Raw genomic sequence first — 24,733 nt, forward strand, 5'->3', positions numbered from 1 at the left:
TCTTCTAGTGCATTTAGGACCTTGTCGTAGTGATCCAATAGTTGAGACAGACAGGAGCGACCTGTTCTAAACCCATGTTGCCCTGGGTTGTGTAACTGATGGGTTTCTAGATGGGTGGTGATCTTGCTTCTTAGGACCCTTTCAAAGATTTTTATGATATGGGATGTTAGTGCTATTGGTCTGTAGTTCTTTGCTGTTGCTTTACTGCCCCCTTTGTGGAGTGGGGCTATGTCTGTTGTTTTTAGTAACTGTGGGACGACCCCCGTGTCCATGCTCCCTCTCCATTGGATTTAAAAGGCTCGTGATAGGGACTTCTTGCAGTTCTTGATGAACACGGAGTTCCATGAGTCTGGCCCTGGGGCAGAGTGCATGGGCATGTCATTTATCGCCTGTTCGAAGTCATTTGGCGTCAGGATAACATCGGATAGGCATGTGTTAATCAAATTTTGTGGCTCATAAAAAAATCATTTTGATCTTCGACTCTCAGTCTGGTTAGCGGCTTGCTAAAAACTGAGTCATATTGGGACTTGAGTAGCTCACTCATTTCCTTGCTGTCATCTGTGTAGAACCCATCTTGTTTAAGTAGGGGCCCAATACTGGACGTTGTTCTCGACTTTGATTTGGCATAGGAGAAGAAATACTTTGGGTTTCTTTCGATTTCATTTATGGCTTTTAGTTCTTCCCGCGATTCCTGACTCCTATAAGATTCCTTTAACTTAAGTTCGATGCTTGCTATTTCTCTGACCAGTGTCTCCCTACGCATTTCAGATATATTGACCTCTTTTAGCCGCTCTGTTATTCTTTTCCGTCGCCTGTAAAGGGAGCGCCTGTCTCTCTCTATTTTCCATCTACTCCTCCTTTTTCTTAAAGGAATAAGCCTTGTGCATACATCGAGTGCCACCAAGTTAATCTGTTCTAGGCATAAGTTGGGGTCTGTGTTGCTTAGTATATCTTCCCAGCTTATATCGGTTAGGACTTGGTTTACTTGGTCCCACTTTGTTTTTGTTATATATATATATATATATATATATATATATATATATATATATATATATATATATATATATATATATATAATGTTATATATACATATTATATATATTATGTATATAATATATATATATATATATATATATATATATATATATATATATATATATATATATATATATATATATATATATATATATATATATATATATATATAAATACTTTCCTACCAATATATTCTGTCACATTTTCAAATAATTTTGTTTTTTTTATAATGGATATATCCGAACGGTAATTTATTCATGTCCGCATTCATAAATCCACTTTTATATAGCTATGTAGAAAGTACCAACAATTAATTTTGTAAACCAGACACCATCACCATTAAAAGCTGTGCTAATTCGTTCATGAAAATGGTCTGTACTACTCTGTTTACTATGCTTGAGTTGCCAGATATTTCTGCCCAGGAGAGTGTGTCCAGGAACTATTTTCCGCAACTGTATCTTAGGGCAGGTTATCTTTGAATATAAAGTGGCAGCGTATTTGTCATTGAGACACACACTTGAGAGATTATCATCACCACTTGAAGATGATTTAACTGATCGATTGATAGCACACTCAGCTCATAAACCATACCATGGGTGGGGTTAGAAGCCGCGATCATAGAGTCTCAAAACTCTTAAGTTTTGAAAGTCTCTGATCGCGGGTTCTAACCTAACCCGTGGTTTGGTTTGTTTGCAATCGTGACATTACGATTTCATGAGTCACTCATCTCATACACTGAGTGTCTGCGGTTCGATAACCGCTACAGGTGTAAACACCGAACATGTTTCCTTACACCTGCGGCCCCTGTTCACCTAACAGTTAGTAGGTACCTGGGTGTTAGTTGAATGTTGTGGGCAATATACGTTAGAGAGTGCTAGGCTTTGTAATGGACTGAGTTACGGTAACAGCTTTTAGTCTGTAAAGCTGATTTATGTAAAGCAAAAGATAAGACATTGATAACATTCTCTTACAAGCTTCAGTGTATGGTGAACCAGTGAAGGTGGGTCCTGTGTTACAAGAGTGTCACTAATGCTAAGACCCGCGTCAGGAAACTCTTGCCCTGTTTCCTGACGAACCTAACCTAACCTAACCTAACTAGTAGGTAAGGTTATGCAGGACAGGTAAGTGATCTGATTCTTTGATAATGGATGTGTTGTTGTCTTTAACTTTTACGCTGTCACCCCTGCGTCACCATAGGTGTTGCCTGGCCAGTACAGTGGTGAGGTTGTACCTCAGTAGTACACTACCAGTACTAGCGTTACCTTAAACAGCTTGATTTTTCCCAATTCCAGCAGCATGAAGCTGAAGTGACTGTTATGGGAGGAGTGGATGGTATTGAACTGGAAAATGGTGAAAGATCTGAAACATTTAGAAGAACTCTAAAACAAAAATGGTTTTCAAAATAAGTTTGAAGCAAGAAATAGAAAGGGCGACAAGAGCCTCCCACAACTGTCATGCTAGATTTCCCTGCCAACACTGTTACAGAGGTTAAGTTTAAATGGTTTTACGAAGCTAAAGACAATCCAGAGAAGATAAAGCTTCGTTGTGGTGAGGACAACTTTGTCTTTATCATTAATAATCAAGCATTTGTAGACAAACTTCTCACTCACAAATATGCTAATATCAAACTTCAAGCTGCACCAAATATGCTTATTGTCATCGACAATGTCAACAATTTGGACCCCAAATTCCTGGTGTCGGATCGAATTGCAAGTCCTTGTCAGCTTCCCAACGATTGATATTAGATAAATGAACTGGCCAGGGGACTCCGATATCTTACATTCATTCTCGTGCAGCACTTAATAGGCGCTACACATTGCCTTGTACAGACTACCCCACCGTCGATGCTACGGTGTGCAGTATGTGCAAAGGTTCATCCTTCTCAACTATGTTATATGATCGAAAAACATCAGACTGATGCAGTAAAATGTATCACTTGTAAGACCTCAGGGGTTATGTAGCTCGTGTTGACTGCAACCAGCCGCTGGGCTCCCACCTCAACCTTCACCCCCTCCATAATGAGGTCCTAGGCCTACCAGATACCTCGAGTCTGAATAGTGGTTCATGCCTGACTTCAGACAATGGGGTTGAACAAGCAATCTGGGGAAACATCACCTCAGTTCCGTGTCTGCCTCTCACAATAGTGATGCAGATTGTGTTGATACCACTCGCCAAGCTGAATCAGCAGTCAGGGAGCCGCCGGGCTCAGTTGACCGGGGCTTCATGCTCCAGGTGAGGCAAGTCTTGCTCTAGTATACAACCTCTAGTTGCGCATGTCGGTACTGGAGAAGCAACAATTGTGCCTGGAACAAAAACATGAGCAAGGTAAGGAAAAATGCATAGTGTGTGCCAATGAGTACATCAATAAGATTGTCACGATAATGACGAATACAATAGATGTGTCGATAATTAGTGAACGTAATAGCCAGGGTAGCGGTGTCTATAATGATATTAATGGTGATGAGTGGTGCTGAATGTGGTGAGGATGACCAGGTTGATGTTAATGTTGAATGTAATAGTGGTGATAAATAAAGTGAATATAATGAGGGTAGTGGTGTCGGTGATGACTGTAATAGTGATGTTTGTAAAGACAGTGGAGAGGAGAATGTGAGTGGTAGTTCCACCTGTCATACATTCACAGATCAACAGCATTGTGCCGTCTATAGGCAAAAACTCCCACGAGGCCTCCGGATTGGAAGTAGACTTAACAGACTGTTGATAATGATAATGTGAGCCATTTATTTAGTAAGATTTCTTATTATGCCGAGGAACTAATATCCCAGTACTTCTATAATGGACCAAAACTCGTATAAATTTTCTATTTTAAGTTGGAATATTGCATCACTTAGAATAAGATTTCCTGACCTTCTCAATAAAGCAACTACTGAAAGCATTGATGTTGTGTCTACAAGAGTGCAGATTCCCTAAAAAATCCCATTTCCCTAAACTACCTTCATTTGTTACATATAACCTCAAATCAACAAACTCTTGTGTTCTGTATATTAAAAATAAATTCCCCGCCAATTTCTTGCAAATTAGTAAACAGAGAAGCTTCAATATCATGGTGTTAGAATTTAAATTGGGAGCTCTGCTTCAACATATTTAACTTGTATGTTCCTGCTGACAAGTTTAATTAATTACTTGGAGCTCCCAACTTGTGCTCAGTCTGAACCTAATCTTATTATTGGAGATTATAATGCAAGACACAAAAGCACTGGGAACTCACAATTTGCTAATCTTAATGGTAAACAACTTTAGTTACTCATAGTCATGATAATGTGCAAAATATAGGCGATCTTGATCCCACACATATCTATGGAGGCATCCTTGATCTGAGTCATGGCTTTAGCATTACTTTTGGAAGCTAAGATTTTTTCCATTATAACATATATCATAGATCATTTCCCAAGGTTAACCTCTCTAGGCACTGGTAGTGTTGTCCTCCCTGGTGGTGGGATATTCAAACTGAAAATCTTTCATGTTCCCCTTGATCAGCATGATGATTTTGTCGCACATTTTACAGTGGTATAATTCCTATGAATATTCCTCTGTTGAGACCTTTAACACTGATCTCGTAAGCAATATTCAGAACTATTTAGGACTGCCACTGAAACCTGGTACCCCAAACCAAGCTAACTTCCATATTAATCATACCTCCTATAAAAATCATACCTACTACAATGATCCTAAACTTTGAACATTGAAATGCACTGCTTGTAGACTATGCCTAGCGTATAGAAGATATCGTACCCATAAGTGCTGAAGCTCTTTCAAACTGCCGTTGGTGCTGCCAGCGAGCGTATGGCAGAGCTTCCGCAAACAGGCTGGGAAAAATTTGTCGTGGTCTCAATCCTCACAGATCTGTTCACACTTGTCCTGTTTTCTGACAAACATTTTACCTACCAGAACTAGTCAAACTGCGCATCCTCATCCCCTATACAGGGTGAATGAATTAGTGTTTGGGCTGCTGCATCTAGCTATGACAATCTTCCCAGTACCACACAGGCGAAATTAACGGACAAACATAATGCAAGAGAAAGACTGATTTGTTCTGTGCTCAGCAAGGAAGATGACTGTAACATTCCTTTCACTAACACTGAGCTCAGTGCAGCACTAAGAGCAACTCCACGTCGCCTGGGAAGGATGGTATTACTTACAACATACTCAAATTGCTATGTCGAGTACCAGGTAATCCTTTACTTGAATTACACAACATAAGCTATGTAACTGGGGAGCTCCCTAAATCTTGGATCAACAGCCTCATTTCCTTCACCATTCCTTCCACTTTTCTATTCCTGCCTGTCTCCCTATACTTCAGTGCTTCAAGTGACTAAGATTTGATCACTTGAAGGCAACTTGCACTAAGACTCAGGTCTGTTCTAAGTTCACTTTTACTGGTCACGTGTGGACAAAATGCGCTAATCCTCTTGAGTGCATTAATTGTTCACACCCTCATAATGCTACTTCTTCTCAATGTCCTACACGTAAGGAATACGTCCTTTCCTTACGTAAGGACAATCCTATTAACCTACCCAATCCTACTTCAAGCTTGCCTTCACAGTCATCATATTCTAACTCTGTTCCAACCATACCTCCTTCATCTACCTCAACTACCTCTGCTCCTCGCTCTGCCACGTCTTCCTCCTCCACATCTTCCTCACCCACTTCTTCCTCTACCAAATACAAACTTGTCTTCTGTGATCTCAACCAACACTGCCGGCATTATTAAGACAATAGTGCTGTCGGCTACCCGTCTAACGAAGGCTTTCCACGTTGATTTTCCTACTCTCCTCAACTCTCTGTGAGTAAACAACCTTTCAATTATTACATTCCCTTCTGATTTCTCTCTACTGTTGCTACACTTGAAAACAACACTGTTGATCGTGTTAACAACCGCCTACAATGTCTGCTTCAACACAACCTGTGTCCACTCCTACTCCTCCACCCTAAATACCCTTCCAACCTCTACCACTGAAAAACCTAGGCCACCTTCAGCCTCATCTCGCTCATCAAAATCACTTCCCCTAACTCATAAATCACGCTCTACTCCCAAACGGAAATCTTGCAATTCATCTCCTGACAAATCAAAAGATCAAGAAATTGCAAGTCTTGCAAACACGATGAAACCCCTCACTCCTGCTCTTCTCCCTCACTTCTTTTCTCCCTCGCCAAAACGCCAACGCTCTAGTAAGCTCTATACAATACACAAGACAGCAGACGGTATACTCCAAATGGGACCCAATGATAAGCTGAAATAAAAATATTCCCAGATACATCCAACACCCCACAACATGCCTCTGAAAGTCACACCATCCAACATACGTGCATATATCACAAACAAACACACTCGTTGAACTTGTTGTGTCTGAACGCCCAGATATGCTATTACTGAACGGCATGTGTGCACAGGATGCTCAACGACAGTCCCCTGCTGATCCCTGGAATAGCTTAGTAGTTCCGGTAAACAGCGCTATAAAACAAGAATTCCTCTCTCCTTCTTATTCTCACGATATGGATGTGAAAATATAGACACAACATTGTCCAATCATGATTTACACAACATACATACGTCCTAACACAGATATACATATCTCACTCTTCTTTTCGACCACACCAATCTTCCTGTATACCTCCTTGCAGAATTAGATGCAAAACACACTGCCTTCCATGACATTTACACTAACCAACATGGAAGACAGTTATTCCAACTTGTCTAATAGAAACACTTTGTTCACCTTGGTCCACACTTCAACACCATTTTCTCACATAGGCCAGGGTAAACCTGACAGTCATTACAGAGTCAGTAATCACCTTCATCACTTCATATTACCTGGTCCTCTTTGGCTCTGATCACATTACTATCACCAGTCATATTTATTCAAATCCCACACTCATTCTCATCAACTCCGCTCCAGCTTACTTACAAATAGACTGGGACGTGTTCCAATTCCTTGACCACATTGTCCTTACACACAATTATAACAGCAGACTTATTTCAGACATAAACACACAACTTGAACGTAAATATTCTATCACACAAACTGCTGAGAAAGCAGTGCCCAAAAGACACTACAAAACACTACAGAACAAAACGCCTGCTCTTATGCTATCAACACCTTTTCAACACTAACCAAAACAGACTCAACCTATTTCTCCGGGATCTCTATAATGTGGATGCACATCATCCGCAGTCTGGAGGAGGACCACAACAGATATTAACACTCACTGATACGGCTGATAGTATGCTGTTTTGATTCAATCACTAATGTCACTTAAACTTTTTCAAGCTGAATCATACCTTACGAAAATGTCAGTTAATATATATAATTCAAAACCGCATAAACAACTCATTGCGATTGTAACCAGATATAAACTTCTAAATAGTTAATTTCCACTAACTTTTTTACCTGTCAAAACTTTGGGGCCCTGTCCCTCGACCCATTATGTGCCTGTAATATTTTGGCTAAAGCCCACAGAATGTGTAAGGGGTGCATAATAAATTTGAAACTAATTAATGTATACAACTCTCATCTCTTAGGTCGAGACCCAAGATGTTTCTGACGTATGATAGAATATCCCGTGTACTGCTGTGTGGGCTTCTGAGTGTGGTTCCCGGTGCCTTGCTGCACGCCCTGGGAGTCTTCTCCTGCTGTGCGGGCTTCCTGGTGACCTGGTTCTTCTCTTCTGCTATCTACCTGGCTCTGGCTACTCTGAAGGTTAGTGCTTCACTAGCCTAGTAACCTGGCACCTCTCTTCTGCCACATGTAACACTGACTGCCCTCAAAGTCAGTGTTTCACGTGAATAGATGTGAGCCTGATGCGGGCTGGTGCCCATAATAGGCAAACATCCACCGTCGCCCAAAAACACACAAGTCGGATTTTCCCTTGAGACCCATAATGCCAGGAAAAGGCTGTATACCACATAAAATAGAAGGAGTTTTGGACCATAAGTCAGTTTCACCCGCGACCCTCGGGGGATCTTATCGCAAGACACTACTGTTAAAAGTAGAGAAGAAATGGCCAGCTTGGACGTGACTTGTCTCAAGACTACTCACTGGTCGGATAATCTCCTTTCTACAAAATCACGACAACACTCTCTTGAACTTCTCGCTACCTAAGCTTGATTTTATCAGCTCAGCATAAGCAAATGTCAGCTTTAATATCTTTCTATGGGAACATCCACTACCAGCAGAAGTTTAGGTTAGCACTGGGATCATCCCTATATGCTGTCCCGGCAAACCTGTACCAGGAACACCTGGACAGGGACAGGTTTTGTGATATTATACCATACTTATCATGATATTCCTCCACGTGTGATTATTCTCTGCAAACACAAAGCCAAAGGGGCAAACCACAACGCCAAGAGCCGAGAAAACAACACACTGCAATGGAACCCACAGGTACCATTGCAGAAACTGTCGTATATAAACCCAGGACTGATGGTGCTGTAGTCACTACATTTATAGGGAACTTCACAATGATCTCAATACCATACACCTTTCCCAAAAATGCAGGGGCACTCAGAATTCAACATGGGAGTTGTGGCCAGATATATAACTGTGAGACAGAGGTAAGACAGCACCAGTAACGTATGTGTACAACATCACGACTCATATTGACAAGGTTGAACTACTGTATCAGGAACACGGCACACTTGAGAAGCTGTATGACCCTAGTGGGTTTAGCGCTTCTTTTTTATTATAATAATGATACATCAAATTATCGGTTATTAAATGAATACCAATAAACAAAACAGTGCGGGGGAATTTTACAGCATTCGCTTCTCTTAAGAGTTCCTTCAAGGACATCCAGATATCTTCTAGCTCAGAGGTTCCCAACCTTTCCCTAGGAAAAGTTTGATTAATTTTGTACCCCCTACAAAAGTAATATCACATTTGAATATGAAGAAGTCAAATTTCTAATTTTTGAATAAAAAATTGAACCCAATACAGTACTGCGGGTGAACAAATTGAACTCCAAAAAATAAGCTTTTTATTCAGTGTATAAAATGCAAATTCAAAATGACCAATGAGAAAAGTTTTTGGTAAAATAAACGGAATTCTGCAATTTTCATAAGACCCTTTTTCGCACTCTCTGAAATGCTATCTCGCACCCCCTGGGGGTGCGCGCACCCTCTGGAGGTGCTTGCACCCCAGGTTGGGAACCCCTGAGGTACTAGCTAGTCCGGGCTAGTCAGCTAGTTGTAGCTAATCAGTGACCAGTCACTTGTTTAACACTTTGCAGATTTATTGTAAATTTGCGGATGCACTAATGTTATGTATTTATCACTGTTTTGTTATACTATTCCCTCATTTTTTAAACATTTCATTACAGCTCACACGCACTGAGTGAGTGAGCTGTAATGAACTTCCAGAGTATAAATCTTTCCGTTCTGTCATTGAAAATATAGGTTCCAAATGTGATGAACGTTCATCCAAAGGAGCACTGTTGTAGCACTGTTGTAGCACTGTTGTAGCACTGTTGTAGCACTGTTGTAGCAGTTGTAGCACTGTTGTAGCACTGTTCGACCACTCAGGGAGGCAAGTAGATCTATGCTTTACTCAGTATTTCCTACACAGGTAACGCCATCAGGAAAGGCTGTGTTGATCACCGGCTGTGACACTGGGTTCGGTCATGCTCTAGCTCTCCACCTTCACAAGCAGGTCAGTTCTTCTTGATCTCGTAATCTCAGCCACAACATAGTAACTAATGTACATTATGACACCTGGATGCAGCACAAGCCTCTATTTTAAACTATGTTTCTACTCACGAGTGAGTTTAATCAAGTTTTCATGACGCTTATGAGTAACACGCTGTCTATAGTATAAGTTTGCTATGGAGTGTCGCTGTGACGTGTGCCTAATACGTTCATCACACAACTGTGTCTTGCATTCCTTCCATGCCATCCAAACTGGCAATAAGGACGGAGTAGCTGCAGAGGGGCCCCGGCTATTCTGATTTTCTGTCAGGTTTATACATGAACCAATTAGGTGAGAGCTTGCTCCCCAGCCAAATTTATGTTAGATTTCCACACCTGGCTGGGGGTAGACTCGCCGAGGCTGGTCAGGTACACACACACATTGGTCTATCTTGTATGGGGTGAAAATCCAATTGCAGTGAGAGAGCTCGCTTTTCTCTCTCACTCATTAACATCTTATTGCTCTGTAGCGCTTTGTATGTATTGTAAATATTGGTGGAGGAGATGTATGGGTACTCGTGTTTGCCTTTGCCTCCATTATTTACATGAGGATTATTTCTTGTCCATAGACTTGATATACGGCCAGGTACGACATATATATATATATATATATGTCGTGCCGAATAGGCAGAATTTGCGATCTTGGCTTAAATAGCAACGCTCATCTTGCCATATAGGACAAGTGAAAATTTGTGTATGCAATAATTTCGCCAAAATCATTCTGAACCTAACGAAAAAAATATATTTCACTGTGTTTGTTTAGTATTAAATTATTGTAAACAAATCTAAAATATATTTAGTTGGGTTAGGCTAAAATAAATTGTTCTTGTTATAATAAGGTTAGGTAAGTTTTCTAAGATTCTTTTAGTGCAAAATTAAAAATGTTTACATTAACATTAATGAAAAAAATATGTCTTTAAACGTACAAGAGAAAATTTTAGAAAGGACTTAATTTTAAAGGAGTTCTTGCTAATTGACCAGTTTTACATATTCGGCACGACATATATATATATATATATATATATATATATATATATATATATATATATATATATATATATATATATATATATATATATATATATAGTGTGTGTGTGTATGTGTGTGTGTTGTATTGTTGTATTTCCATGTTATTTTAACGACTGCATATAGCTCTCAGGAACTTTTTCAAACTAATAATAATAATTAATAATAATAATCTTTCCAGGGCTTCAAGGTGTTGGCAGGATGCCTGGACGAGAACGGGGAAGGTGCAGAGCGTCTACGTCACTCAAAGAGTAGCAACCGCCTCCATGTGGTGCAAATGGATATTAGCAGTCAGGAACAACTAGCCAAGGCACTCAAGAAAGTGAAGAGCCTCTTAAGGCCCAAGGGTGAGCTACTCTCGTTATTATATCTTACGGGAATAAGTGAAAAATTAATTTAAAATTATTCACAGTTGACAGGATCCGAAAGATTTCTGTGGCCGAGAATGATGGACTTAAAATTGACATAATCCTGTTCAGGTATTTTATTTATATATCTGGCCCTCCAGTGTGGTCTTAATGACAGATAGTGTGGGGTCTTGGTACCTCTTCTCTCCCACTAAGGTCGGGTGACCCACGGAAGGAAAACATTCATCATCATTCATTCAGCAGCTGTCCTGCCAGAAACGCGCGTACATCACATTTAAAATGACCATCCAAAATGCAGTATCTTCACTCGCCTTTTGCTTAAAGGGCACTGTACCTCCCTCCTCCAGGACTCAAGTCCGGCTAACTGGCGTAACCCTCTCAGTCCCTTCATAAATATTACTTGGCTCGTACTTCAACAGCACACCAGATCCTTAAACCACTTGTCTCTACTCACTCCGCTCTAACACGCTTATACATGCATATTACATTATTTTCATTAGTACTAGTTGTAATAGTTAATGTGGTAATAGTATTAAAGGTAGTAGTGTAGTATTATTAATATTATTTATTATTTATAATAAAAACAAAGTATTATTGCTATGTAATAACCATCATAAGATCAAACATGATGTATATTTAGGCAACCTTTTTCTCAATCATTTGTTTGACGGCGTGTGTGTGTGGCGCTCATCAGAGGTGCTGTGGGGACTGGTCAACAACGCTGCCATCAACACACATGGTGCTGTGGAGTGGGTCGCTATAGACACGTACCGCAAGATCTGTAACGTGAATCTTTTTGGCACCATCGCTGTGACCAAGACCTTTCTGCCTCTCATCAGGCAGGCCAGGGGTGAGCACACACGAAGTGTTGGAGACTAAAATGCTGGGAGCAGGGGCTAGTAACACCTTCTGTATACATTACTAAATTTCGTTTTTCTTTTTTTATGTCACCCTGCCTCGGTAGGATATAGCCGGTTTGTTGAAAAATGCACTTTCGTGATTTCTCACATTATCAAGGAGCTATATGAATATAGTTCGTTGATAATGTGAGAAATCACGAAAGCGCTTGGAATTTCACTATTTTTTTTCAGTGGTGAATATATATATATATATATATATATATATATATATATATATATATATATATATATATATATATATATATATATATAGTTGTATAGTTATAGAAACAACACTGCGACTAGCCAAGGACTTGAACTCATGCTGCTTTGGCCTGCCTCATGGTGGGCAAAAACTCATGACGCCTTAATCCACTGGACCATACAATCCAGTGGATTAAGGCGTCATGAGTTTTCGTCCACCATGAGGCAGGCCAAAGCAGCATAGGTTCGAGTCCTTGGCTAGTCGCAGTGTTGTTATTGATCAATACCACTCGTTCGTGGGCACAATAATATATATAATATATATATATATATATATATATATATATATATATATATATAATATATATATATATATATATATATATATATATATATATATATATATATATATATATATAAAGATACAAGTGTATAATACTTGTATCTTTATTATTAATTATGATAAAGACAACCAATTTTTACCAATGTCATATTCATTATTGTATTACTAGTAGTTTAATGGGTAAAAAAATGCCCAAAATTATGGTGACATTAAAAATACTCATATATAAGCAAGTCTTAATTTTTAAGTCGCTCCACTGACAGGTGAGATTTTTCCTTATAAAAGTTTACCGATGAGTGAAAATTGTCTGATCTACCGTGTATGATGTGTGTTGATGTGTGTTGATGTGTGTTGATGTCACAGGTCGGGTGGTAAACATCGGGAGCGTCAGGGGCCGCCTGCCCACGCCTCTAGGATCAGCTTACGACATTGCCAAGTACGGCATTGAGGGCTTCAACGCCGATCTCAGGTAAGTCTTGGGTGGTTAGGGGTCAAAGACCCGTCTAGGATCTAGGAAAAGTGGGTGGCGTTCAGGTCTGTTCTGTTCACGACCCTTCTAAAATCCCAGAACTACTTTCGGGCAACTACTTGTTGCCCGAATCCGGTATATGTGTTGTAGCAACCCTTCTGGTGTTCTAGGTGTTCTACCTATCACTCTGGTACCTTAGAACCTCTCTACGTCTTGACTGTGCAACCAGCTCACCCCACGATGCAACACTTCATGGATCGTTTGCACTGCATAAGACAGGATAGTTCAAAGCTTTCTTCTGACAGACCTCGACAAATGAACGCTGAGGCTGAAGCTGTCAATCGCTCACTCTTAAAAAAAAGAAATCTTAAATATGTCTCCCCTTCCTTCTGGTTTAAGCCTTTAAACTAAAACAAAAGGTAACAAAATTCTTGACCCTCCCACACAACTTGACTTGAAATGGCATACTTTATTGACCAAGCCGTCGGGAAAGTGCTTTTGACCAAACCATACCACGGGTGGGGTTTGAACTCGCGGTCAGAGAGTCTCAAAACTCCGTCACTCATGCACCAGCAGACACTTGGGACATTTCACTATGGAAACATTTCGTTCTTGGTACCATGTTCACTCCATACATAAACATAGGTCTATATAGGGAATGATCAGGCGTCCATATATATAGTGAACAAGGTCCCTGGACCGAAACGATTCCATAATAAAATTTTCCGAGTGTTTGCTCACGTGGCTTTAACCACAACTTGTTGATATTATTAACCAGGTTTGCACATCTCACTGGATGCTGTGAAAAAGTGGCGGGTGTATCATCAGTGACGCTCACCTGGCCACCAAAATGACAGATGACCTGGTCACTGTTATTTACTCTTTACCAGCAGCAATACCCAATGAGCCACATGGGTTTAATTACACACACACACACACACACACACACACACACACACACGCACGCGCGCGCGCGCGCGCGCGCTTGGACTTTCACTATTTTTCACAGTGGTTGTTCCGTATATATATATTTATGAATAATTCACATTCAACAGTACGGGAAAAAACAGTAATATTTATTCTAATTAGAGACCTTCCATATGTATGTATATTAACTCAGTGGCCGTCACCCCGTAATGCAACATCCTCCCTACCACTGCTTCAGAGTGTAGATACTGTATGTACTTTCCATCTCCAGGACTCAAGTCCGAATAATCGGTGTTCTTGAATTCCTTCACAAACATTATTTTTGTACTCTCTGCATTGCATTTATCAGTGCTGCGGGGATCATCTAGCTTCAGTTCCACGTTTCTCCATCCACAGGAACGAAATGAGGAGGTTCGGTGTCAACGTCTCTCTCATAGAACCCGGCAACTATACTGCAGGTGAAGTTCTCTAGATCAGTTATTACACTTAGTGGGACGTGGACCACTTACCATTGTGACAATGGCATGTAGAATGATATGTATTTGGCAATGACAATGGCGTTGACAGAGAACACTAGACCAATAAAAATCCCAGCCGTAGTTCATTTTTTAGCAAATGTACATTTCACATACAAAAAAAAGATGTAGATATGATATAATTTCATCTTTTTTAGCAATCCTTACGTAAGGTTCCTGGTCAAAGATTTATTGTATAATATTTTGTGATGTGAAGTGACGTATGCATTCTCAGCTTAAATGTGACATATACGCATTGTAAATAAGTTAAATGTTTTTAGTTTCGTAGTGGCTTTCCGTCCCTCTGCCCAATTTTAAAACCTTGCGGTCCAGTCTCTGGACCCATTGTGTACCTCTGCAGTGGAAATATAAACACAAATGCAGTATAATGTGATCCTTTATTGACAACGTTTCACCCACACAGTGGGCTTTTTCAAGTCATACACGGATCTACCTGGGGTTGGAAGGTACGAGGGTATTTATAGTCATGTTCAGAATGTTGAGGTCAGGTGGAGAATGCTGCATCTGACCTCAACATTCTGAACATGACTATAAATACCCTCGTACCTTCCAACCCCAGGTAGATCCGTGTATGACTTGAAAAAGCCCACTGTGTGGGTGAAACGTTGTCAATAAAGGATCACATTATACTGCATTTGTGTTTATATTTCCATTGTGTCGGTATTTTATACCATTTATTTCCACCGTACCTCTGCAGTCTTTTGACTCTCCCACAGGATGGGTATAAAGTGCTTAATAATGATATTTAACTAACTGCCCCAATTCACACAGAATATACACGTATTTGCGGTAATGTGCACGCATGCGAGGCACAAGGAAGTCAACAACATCAAGAAGAACCTAAAAAAAACCATACCACCGGCGGGGATAGAACCCCCAATCAAAGAGTTATAAAACTCCAGACCGACGCGTTAGCCACTGGGCCAGCTAGCCACAATATAATTCATCCAACTAGGTATATACCTAGATGAATGAATCTTATTGTAGCCAGCTGCCCCAGTGGCTAACGCGTCGGTCTGGAGTTTTATGACTCTGACTGGGGGTTCTATCCCCGCCCGTGGTTTGGTTTGTTTGCAATCGTGTCATTACAGTTTCGTGAGTCAACGCCTAGATTCCTAGCATCCATCATATCTCAAATAATCCAGCTGACCGCTCCGACGGGATCGTAATCTACCCCTGAAGCAACGGGAGACTCTTAACATAGGACTGAACCTGTGTGTGTGTCGACTTTGGCTGACACCTAAATCCGTCAAAGCGTTCGGCAACAGGGAAGTGCTGCTGATCATAGGGAGTACAAACTCGGCAAATATAGGGACTTGGGCCATCAGTACCAATTTGTTCAAGTGGGATCGAAAACCCATGGGACCATGGGAAAAGCGTGCAGCAGGCTTCCTCAAAGAGCTAGGTTCCAGGCTCACTGACATCACTAATGACAAAAGGGCAGCCTCAGTGTGGCCAGCAAGAGGAAGAATGCCTATTGCATTCTCGGCTCTTGTCCATCTACAGAGCTGGAGGAGATTCATAATCTCATTTCGTATGTTGTTCTATTATATACAAGTTTGTGCCTTTTAAATAATTTCTTATATGCTATGTATATGAGTGTGTGTGTGTTATAATGAGAGTTGTAACTGGTTACTGTTTCCGGCCCCACTTTACTCGGCACTCACGTCTATGACTGTATTTTTACTGTTATGAGTTTGGCCCCTAACTACCAGAACACACATCTGCACGACCACTACCAACTTCTGTACTAGCACCTACACCATCATAGTCTTCACAACCAACAACAACACCCACAACAACACGTCCTCAACCACAAGCACAACCCCATCACCAATCATCACTACCATCATCTCCACTCTCAGTATCTCCTCCCCAGGAACCAACATACTGACGGCTCGAGACGTACATCACTACGAGAAGAGTATGTGGGCAGAAATGGACCAGGAAGTGAAAGATGCATATGGCAAGGACTTCTTCGACCAGGCTATTCAATTTCACCTTAGTTGCGCATGCTCTGGGGTAAGTCTGGCTCACACAACTCTATACTCTGATACATTCACCTCTTTGCCTTATTTATAAGCATTTCTTTTTCCACTGCTGCCACTTTCTATTTTTCATCTAAAAAGTGTAAGTGTAATGCCGAGAAGCGTAGGTATGAAGATTTTTTTTTGTCATTGTTACTCATACGCTAATACAGCAGTTTTCAATTATACCCATTATTCATTTATTCAGACTTCTATAGTAAATATATTCACTACTCACTATAAGCTAAGGATGAAAATATTTTAAGGAAAGTAATGTGTGTACTGTACTGTAAATGCATTTTTAAAGCCTAGCTATATGATAGTGTACTGTGTTATCAGGCTTTTATGTGCATTTAAAAATGAAAAAAAAAAGGCTATGACTCACTTTACAGCAATATTCACTTTACAGCAGTAGCCCAGAACCTAACCTGCTGTATAAGTGGGGCCCTCCTGTATTCATTCCCAAGCATGTAAATATACTTTCTATATACAACCCGTGCTTCCATCGAAGCTTGTCTCCAGCCCCATTGAGGTTGTGCTTTCCCACCTGGCTGAGCGGCAGACACTAACGCTGGTCGAATACACTCATACACACTGGTCTATCTTAAGGTGTAAAACCAACTGTAGAGAGTAGCTCTTTGTTCTCTCGCTCATTGTTATTTTCCTGATAACATACACTTTACATACTGGGCCTGCTGCAGTGTTCCTTCTTTATATGTTCTTATGAATATCTTGGTAGTGGGAATATTTATTTATTTATTTATTTATTATAAATTTGTGCACACATACAGAGGTACAAAAAAATACAGATAAGAGCAGTATGCCAAAGCCACTTATACTATGCATAGCATTACGGGCTGGCTTAAAATTAACTTAAGATTAATTAAGCAATGATGAAGTCAGTGATAAAACATTAATGTAAACAGATTACTATAAAGCACAAGTGAGTATTACAAAGACAGGTCATATGAAGGATTCTGTTAGGTAGTGTATTTAAAAAATAATAAAGTTAGATTGGGTTTTAGGTTTAACATTTATGTGATATAATTGTGAGAAACATTTAAGATATACAATTTATAAGGTTCAGTTATTCAGTATTTATTTGGTTTTGGGTGAGTAAGTGATCTTTGAGTAGAGACTTGAATTTATAAACAGGTAGTGTTTCTTTTATATTTACAGGTAATGAATTCCAGATTTTAGGGCCTTTTATGTGCATTGAGTTTTTGCATAGTGTGAGATGAACACGAGGAACATCAAAGAGTGATCTGTGCCTTGTGTTATGGTCATGTGTTCTGTTGAGGTTGGCAAGGAGATGTTTGAGGGGAGGGTTAATATCAGAGTTAAGTGTTCTATGTATGTAATAGGTGCAGTAATAAGTATGGATGTTTTGTATGGTGAGTAGGTTTAGTGTATTGAATATTGGTGGAGTGTGCTGCCTGTAGTGAGAATTTGTTATCATTCTAACTGCAGCCTTTTGTTGGGTAATTAGTGGTCTGAGATGGTTAACTGTTGTTGAGCCCCATGCACAAATTCCATAGGTGAGATAGGGGTAAATAAGAGAGTGATATAGGGCCAGGAGGGCTGACTGTGGAACATAGTACCGTATCTTCGATAGTATGCCTACAGTCTTGGAAATTTTCTTAGAAATTTGTTGTATATGTGTATGAAATTTGAGTCTATTATCAAGGTGGATTCCTAAGAATTTTCCCTCTGTTAGCTTTGTGATAGGTGATCCGTTTATCATTATGTTAAGAGGGACATCTGTAGCTCTGTTACCAAACTGAATGAAGTAGGTTTTGTCAATGTTTAGTGTAAGTTTGTTAGTCCTCATCCAGGTAGATATTTTCTGTAATTCGGTATTTACAGTATTGGCTAGTGTGACTGGGCTCGGGTGAGAGAAGACGTATGTAGTGTCATCTGCAAATAGTGTGGGTTTGAGTAATTGCGAAGCATTTGGAAGGTCATTTATGTATAGGAGAAAGAGAAGAGGGCCAAGGACACTTCCCTGTGGGACACCAACTGTAATTGGTTGCGCAGAAGAGTTTGCCCCATTTGCGTACACATATTGGCTTCTGTTGCTGAGGTATGACTTGAGGTAATTGAGGGAGTGCCCTCTTATACCATAGTGTGACAATTTTACGTGGAGCAAGTCATGGTCAACTGTATCAAAAGCTTTACGTAAGTCAATGAAGATCCCCAGTGGGACTTCTTTTTTCTCTATTGCAGTGTATATATGTTCTAGCATGTGTATAATAGCATCATTAGTATTTTTATTAGGCCTGAATCCAAATTGGCAGGGGTTGAGTATGTTTTGGGAGATAAGGTAGGAGTAGATTCGTTTATGAATTAGTTTTTCAAAGATTTTTGAGAGAGGGTGTAAGTTGGATATTGGCCTATAGTTATTCAACTCTGTTTGGTCTCCTCCTTTGTGGATCGGGGTGACCCTTGCTATTTTGAGTACTGTAGGGAAGGTGGAGGATTCAATGGATTTGTTAAAGAGTGTTGCAATGATTGGAGATAGCACTTGTGACACTTTTTTATATATAAAGGGTGGTAAGGTACTTAAATCTCCTGCCTTGTTTTTTAGTGCATTGATAATAAGGGAGACTTCGTATGGGTTAGTCGGAGCTAGGAACAGTGTGTTCGGGTAGTTGCCGGTGAGGTAGTTATTTGGTGGGGTATCTGAGCTTGGGATTTTATGGGCAAGGTTTTGTCCTATAGTGGAGAAGAAATCATTGAGTCTGTTTGCTGTTTCTGTTGGTGGGAGTTGGGGTTCATCTGATTTTGCTAATTTTATTTCGCTATTTCGTGATATCTTTTTTGTTCCCAGAATTTCAGATAGTGTTTTCCAGGTCTTTTTTATATCACCTCGTAAGTTGGATAATCTGTTCTCATAATACAATTTTTTCAGAGATTAAAACGTACCCTCTTGTTTACCTCGGCTATTATTTGCCCGAAGATAGTTCCTTATCTGGAGAAGTGGTTTATAGTCAGTTGCAATAGGTCTATCAGCGTACTTGTGTTCGTAATGCTGATATTATGCCTCTGAGGCGTCTAGGTTAATACTTCAGTTGGTGATACTGTTACCCTGAGGAATTTGAGACATTTAGGATGGATACCAAGGTGGTCCCCGATCATCCATGAATAATGAAAAATATGTCAATCAACACGAATATTCAGATATCATTTTTTGTGTTCATACTGAGAGCATAATCTCATATAAATCGTATATCCCACACAGCTATCGTCTTTACCACAGTGTTGTCAGGGACAGGCACACCCACCTACCCAACGTCCGTTAGGTTAGGAAGGAGAAGGAAAGTGAACTAGATAGTTTCTTAAGGCAGTCATTTATTTTTGGCCATATTCAGAGAATATTAACTATACATTTTGCCACGTACTAATAGATGTCACTCAACTAGATAATATAATATGATTAATATTAACTGACATTCATTTGTAAACAGAAAAGTATGTGAGTCAATATGTTATCATTACACTATTAATGATCCTTGCAAATAATCCTCTGCCTATAACAGTATATTATATCTACTCACAGTTAAGGTTACCTCTTCTAATGCCATGAGAGCAAACTAGGCTATAGGCTTTCGCCTGGCACAGTAACATTACACCTTTTCCCCTAACATAAAACTAGTAAATGAGAAATTAATGAACTAAATCCTCCATAATATCTTTCTCCATGATCTTCATACTTATCATAAGTTTAACTCTCTACATCATCCTTGGTCATATAGTTAAAAAACAAACTCGTATCCTCCTTATTTGTAAACTAGAGTAAAGATGGGCAGATACACAGTCATGTGTGTCAGGCAGTGTTCATCACTGTTGCCCCTCAAGGTAGGTTCTTTCATACTGGTGAGGAACCTGGAGTTTACCTGGAGAGAGTTCCGGGGGTCAACGCCCCCGCGGCCCGGTCTGAGACCAGGCCTCCTGGTGGATCAGAGCCTGATCAACCAGGCTGTTGCTGCTGGCTGCACGCAAACCAACATACGAGCCACAGCCCGGCTGATCCGGAACTGACTTTAGGTGCTTGTCCAGTGCCAGCTTGAAGACTGCCAGGGGTCTGTTGGTAATCCCCCTTATGTGTGCTGGGAGGCAGTTGAACAGTCTCGGGCCCCTGACACTTATTGTATGGTCTCTTAACGTGCTAGTGACACCCCTGCTTTTCATTGGGGGGATGGTGCATCGTCTGCCAAGTCTTTTGCTTTCGTAGTGGGTGATTTTCGTGTGCAAGTTCGGTACTAGTCCCTCTAGGATTTTCCAGGTGTATATAATCATGTATCTCTCCCTCCTGCGTTCCAGGGAATACAGGTTTAGGAACCTCAAGCGCTCCCAATAATTGAGGTGTTTTATCTCCGTTATGCGCGCCGTGAAAGTTCTCTGTACATTTTCTAGGTCGGCAATTTCACCTGCCTTGAAAGGTGCTGTTAGTGTGCAGCAATATTCCAGCCTAGCTAGAACAAGTGACCTGAAGAGTGTCATCATGGGCTTGGCCTCCCTAGTTTTGAAGGTTCTCATTATCCATCCTGTCATTTTTCTAGCAGATGCGATTGATACAATGTTATGGTCCTTGAAGGTGAGATCCTCCGACATGATCACTCCCAGGTCTTTGACGTTGGTGTTTCGCTCTATTTTGTGGCCAGAATTTGTTTTGTACTCTGATGAAGATTTAATTTCCTCATGTTTACCATATCTGAGTAATTGAAATTTCTCATCGTTGAACTTCATATTGTTTTCTGCAGCCCACTGAAAGATTTGGTTGATGTCTGCCTGGAGCTTTGCAGTGTCTGCAATGGAAGACACTGTCATGCAGATTCGGGTGTCATCTGCAAAGGAAGACACGGTGCTGTGGCTGACATCCTTGTCTATGTCGGATATAAGGATGAGGAACAAGATGGGAGCGAGTACTGTGCCTTGTGGAACAGAGCTTTTCACCGTAGCTGCCTCGGACTTTACTCTGTTGACGACTACTCTCTGTGTTCTGTTAGTGAGGAAATTATAGATCCATCGACCGACTTTTCCTGTTATTCCTTTAGCACGCATTTTGTGCGCTATTACGCCATGGTCACACTTGTCGAAGGCTTTTGCAAAGTCTGTATATATTACATCTGCATTCTTTTTGTCTTCTAGTGCATTTAGGACCTTGTCGTAGTGGTCCAATAGTTGAGACAGACAGGAGCGACCTGTTCTAAACCCATGTTGCCCTGGGTTGTGTAACTGATGGGTTTCTAGATGCGTGGTGATCTTGCTTCTTAGGACCCTTTCAAAGATTTTTTATGATATGGGATGTTAGTGCTATTGGTCTGTAGTTCTTTGCTGTTGCTTTACTGCCCCCTTTGTGGAGTGGGGCTATGTCTGTTGTTTTTAGTAACTGTGGGACGACCCCCGTGTCCATGCTCCCTCTCCATAGGATGGAAAAGGCTCGTGATAGGGGCTTCTTGCAGTTCTTGATGAACACAGAGTTCCATGAGTCTGGCCCTGGGGCAGAGTGCATGGGCATGTCATTTATCGCCTGTTCGAAGTCATTTGGCGTCAGGATAACATCGGATAGGAACTTTTGATCTAGGGAATTAAGCCTGAATATTCGCCTTCCAACCCCCTCCCCCACAAGCATTGTATAATCTGTACGGGTTTGGAGCTCCCCATCATAATCACTGTTGAAGTTACAACAGATCAATTCCAGGAACTCAGGTGTAACACAAACGTCCTGAGCTAAAGGGACACAAGAGTTTTGGCAAGCTCCATCCCCCACCCAAATTTCACTGGATCTAGGTCTTAAGGTTTCTCATCCAAAGCAGCCCCCCCATATGCATGCCAAAAAATGAGCCCTCTTAGTGTTTTTTATTGAATACTTCAGGGCTTGTTATAAAGTTTTAAGCCGTCGAAAACGACATGCAAATTTTCGCCCTTGTGATCCACATTATATAGTGGATATCTGATACTAAGCAAATACTAGGACCCAGGACCGAAATGTTTATATATATATATATATATATATATATATATATATATATATATATATATATATATATATATATATATATATCTATATATATATATATATGTCCTAGTGTTTTCTCACGTGTCCTTTTCAAACCAATTTGTCGGCATTACAAAAGAAAAGTATCTAGTACAGTTGGCATCCTCTCAAAGATACGTTATGTACCACAAACAGCACTACTTAAATTATACCACTCATTGATTTACCCCTACCTCACCTACGTTATTTGTGCTTGGGGATCCACAACAGGAAATCACCTCAAGCCAATAAATTCTAATATTAATCATGACCTGAAGCACTTCCTTGATAGTTGCAACAGAACCCATAGGCATAATACTAGACACAAAAATCTCTGTGACATACCCCGTGTCCGGATTAATTTCGCTCTAAAACTACTTACTATTAACCTTACTGTATTTTTCGGCAATCCTTAGTCTCTCAAAACTGAACTCTCAGCTTGCTGTTATACATCCTCTTTCCTTTCCTGTTGTCTTGACAAAGTTAATCAACCTCTGTTGTGATTTTAGGTGAACCTAATAACTATGCTGTTTCGCTCAGAACCCCGATGTGAGTGAGGTGATCTATGCGATGACGGAGGCCCTGACGCAGCAGTTCCCACAGTCTCGCTACCAGCCGATGGACATCTTCCTGTACCTAATGGTGTTCATTTCCCAGCACTTCCCAGAATGGGTCTACGACTACCTCTTCATCGAGTTCCTTTTCAAGAAGGGCTTCTAACTTCAGCTGTCATATATGTGTATGGCTGTGAGAGTGACCTAGGTAGTCATATCTGCACAAATAATCCACACATAAGAGGATGAAACGACGACGTATCGGTCTGACTTGGACCATCAACTCTGTGTAATTAATTTGTGGTCCAAGTCGGACCGAAATATCGTCATAAGTTTCATTCTTCTTTGTGTGGGTTATGTGTAATGTTCCAGTCACGGTATTGTGACCTAAAACGCTTTCTTGATAGTTGTGACAGGATCCACAGGCATAACACCAGACACAAACATCTCTATGACATTCCCCGTGTTCGACTAAATCTTTACAAAAATTCAGTGTATTTCAAAGGACCTAAAATCTGGAATACCCTACCTGAAAACTCTAGAACTGCAGACACATTCATCACTTTCAAAACTACAGTTAGAAAACATCTTATCTCCCTGATCCACCCCGACAACTAACTACATGATAACCACCTGGTGGTTCAAAATTACACTCACTCACCCACTGACTATAAACCCAGAAATACTAACCTTAATCTTAAAATAATAAATCCTAATTAGTCATAAGTTTGCCTATGTTACTCAAATATAGACACCTTGTATTGTGCCAAAACAAAAGCATTCACTTTGCTAAACTCAAAATTATAATGTAGTCACTTAGCCTTAATGCTATAATCTGTAAGGACTTAATGTTAAGAATTAATCTAAGTCTGCTCGAAATGCCTAGCCATGCTAGGTGTCCTAGTGGCCCCCTCTGTAATTAGTATTTTATAATAAGTAAACCACAAAATACCCAAAACCTGTAAACCCCACATTGTAACCATTATAGAGAATAAACCTGAGCTGAATTGAATTTGTTGTCTAAGCACTTTGTAAATGTCAGTTACTACTTACCCTGACAAGACACTGCGATAAGGGGACCTGAACCAAAACATCATTTATCTGATTCCTTCTGTACCTAATATTTCTTTCTTTATCATATCCTGTATTGCATTAACAAAGCTCTACTGAGCGAAACGTTTCCAAATAAAAACACTTGTGTTAGTTCGTTCTCTCCTGCTTTATGGTATCACCCTTGTTTCCTCGGTGATTATCCATTCTTTTTATTTATTACAGACTAGGTACAACAATAAATAATACTGATAAGTGTAAAAAAGACATATGTAAACTAGGTAGCTTTATTTTGGAAACTTTTCGCATGAGATAAACACCTCAATTACTGGGAGCGCTTGAAGTTCCTGAACCTGTACTCCCTGGAACGCAGGCGGGAGAGATACATGATTATATACACCTGGAAAATCCTAGAGGGACTAGTACCGAACTTGCACACGAAAATCACTCACTACGAAAGCAAAAGACTTGGCAGACGATGCAACATCCCCCCAATGAAAAGCAGGGGTGTCACTAGCACGTTAAGAGACCATACAATAAGTGTCAGGGGCCCGAGA

The 24,733-nt window shown here is 40.3% G+C and overlaps 1 protein-coding gene across 5 annotated transcripts in view; it reads left to right on the forward strand.

The window, feature by feature from the left end:
* Window positions 1–24,340, forward strand: part of LOC128696961 (D-beta-hydroxybutyrate dehydrogenase, mitochondrial) — a 56,600-nt gene extending 32,260 nt beyond the window's left edge. Inside the window, exons 1-9 of one of the 5 annotated variants that reach the window (XM_053788395.2) lie at window positions 1,704–1,857; window positions 7,574–7,751; window positions 9,615–9,698; window positions 10,941–11,106; window positions 11,822–11,977; window positions 12,937–13,042; window positions 14,366–14,427; window positions 16,385–16,527; window positions 23,113–24,340. In XM_053788395.2, coding sequence (XP_053644370.1) covers window positions 7,587–7,751; window positions 9,615–9,698; window positions 10,941–11,106; window positions 11,822–11,977; window positions 12,937–13,042; window positions 14,366–14,427; window positions 16,385–16,527; window positions 23,113–23,292 — 1,062 coding nt within the window. In that variant the 5' untranslated portion in view covers window positions 1,704–1,857; window positions 7,574–7,586 and the 3' untranslated portion in view covers window positions 23,293–24,340. Of the gene's footprint in view, window positions 1–1,703; window positions 1,858–2,023; window positions 2,157–3,198; window positions 3,361–5,194; window positions 5,224–7,573; window positions 7,752–9,614; window positions 9,699–10,940; window positions 11,107–11,821; window positions 11,978–12,936; window positions 13,043–14,365; window positions 14,428–16,384; window positions 16,528–23,112 lie in introns of those variants that run through there. The other 4 variants (XM_053788393.2, XM_053788394.2, XM_053788392.2 and 1 more) reach the window with 4 other exon arrangements.
* Window positions 24,341–24,733: the final 393 nt, after the last annotated feature.

Source organism: Cherax quadricarinatus, chromosome 49 (genome assembly GCF_038502225.1).
Source record: "Cherax quadricarinatus isolate ZL_2023a chromosome 49, ASM3850222v1, whole genome shotgun sequence".
NCBI lineage: Eukaryota > Metazoa > Arthropoda > Malacostraca > Decapoda > Parastacidae > Cherax > Cherax quadricarinatus.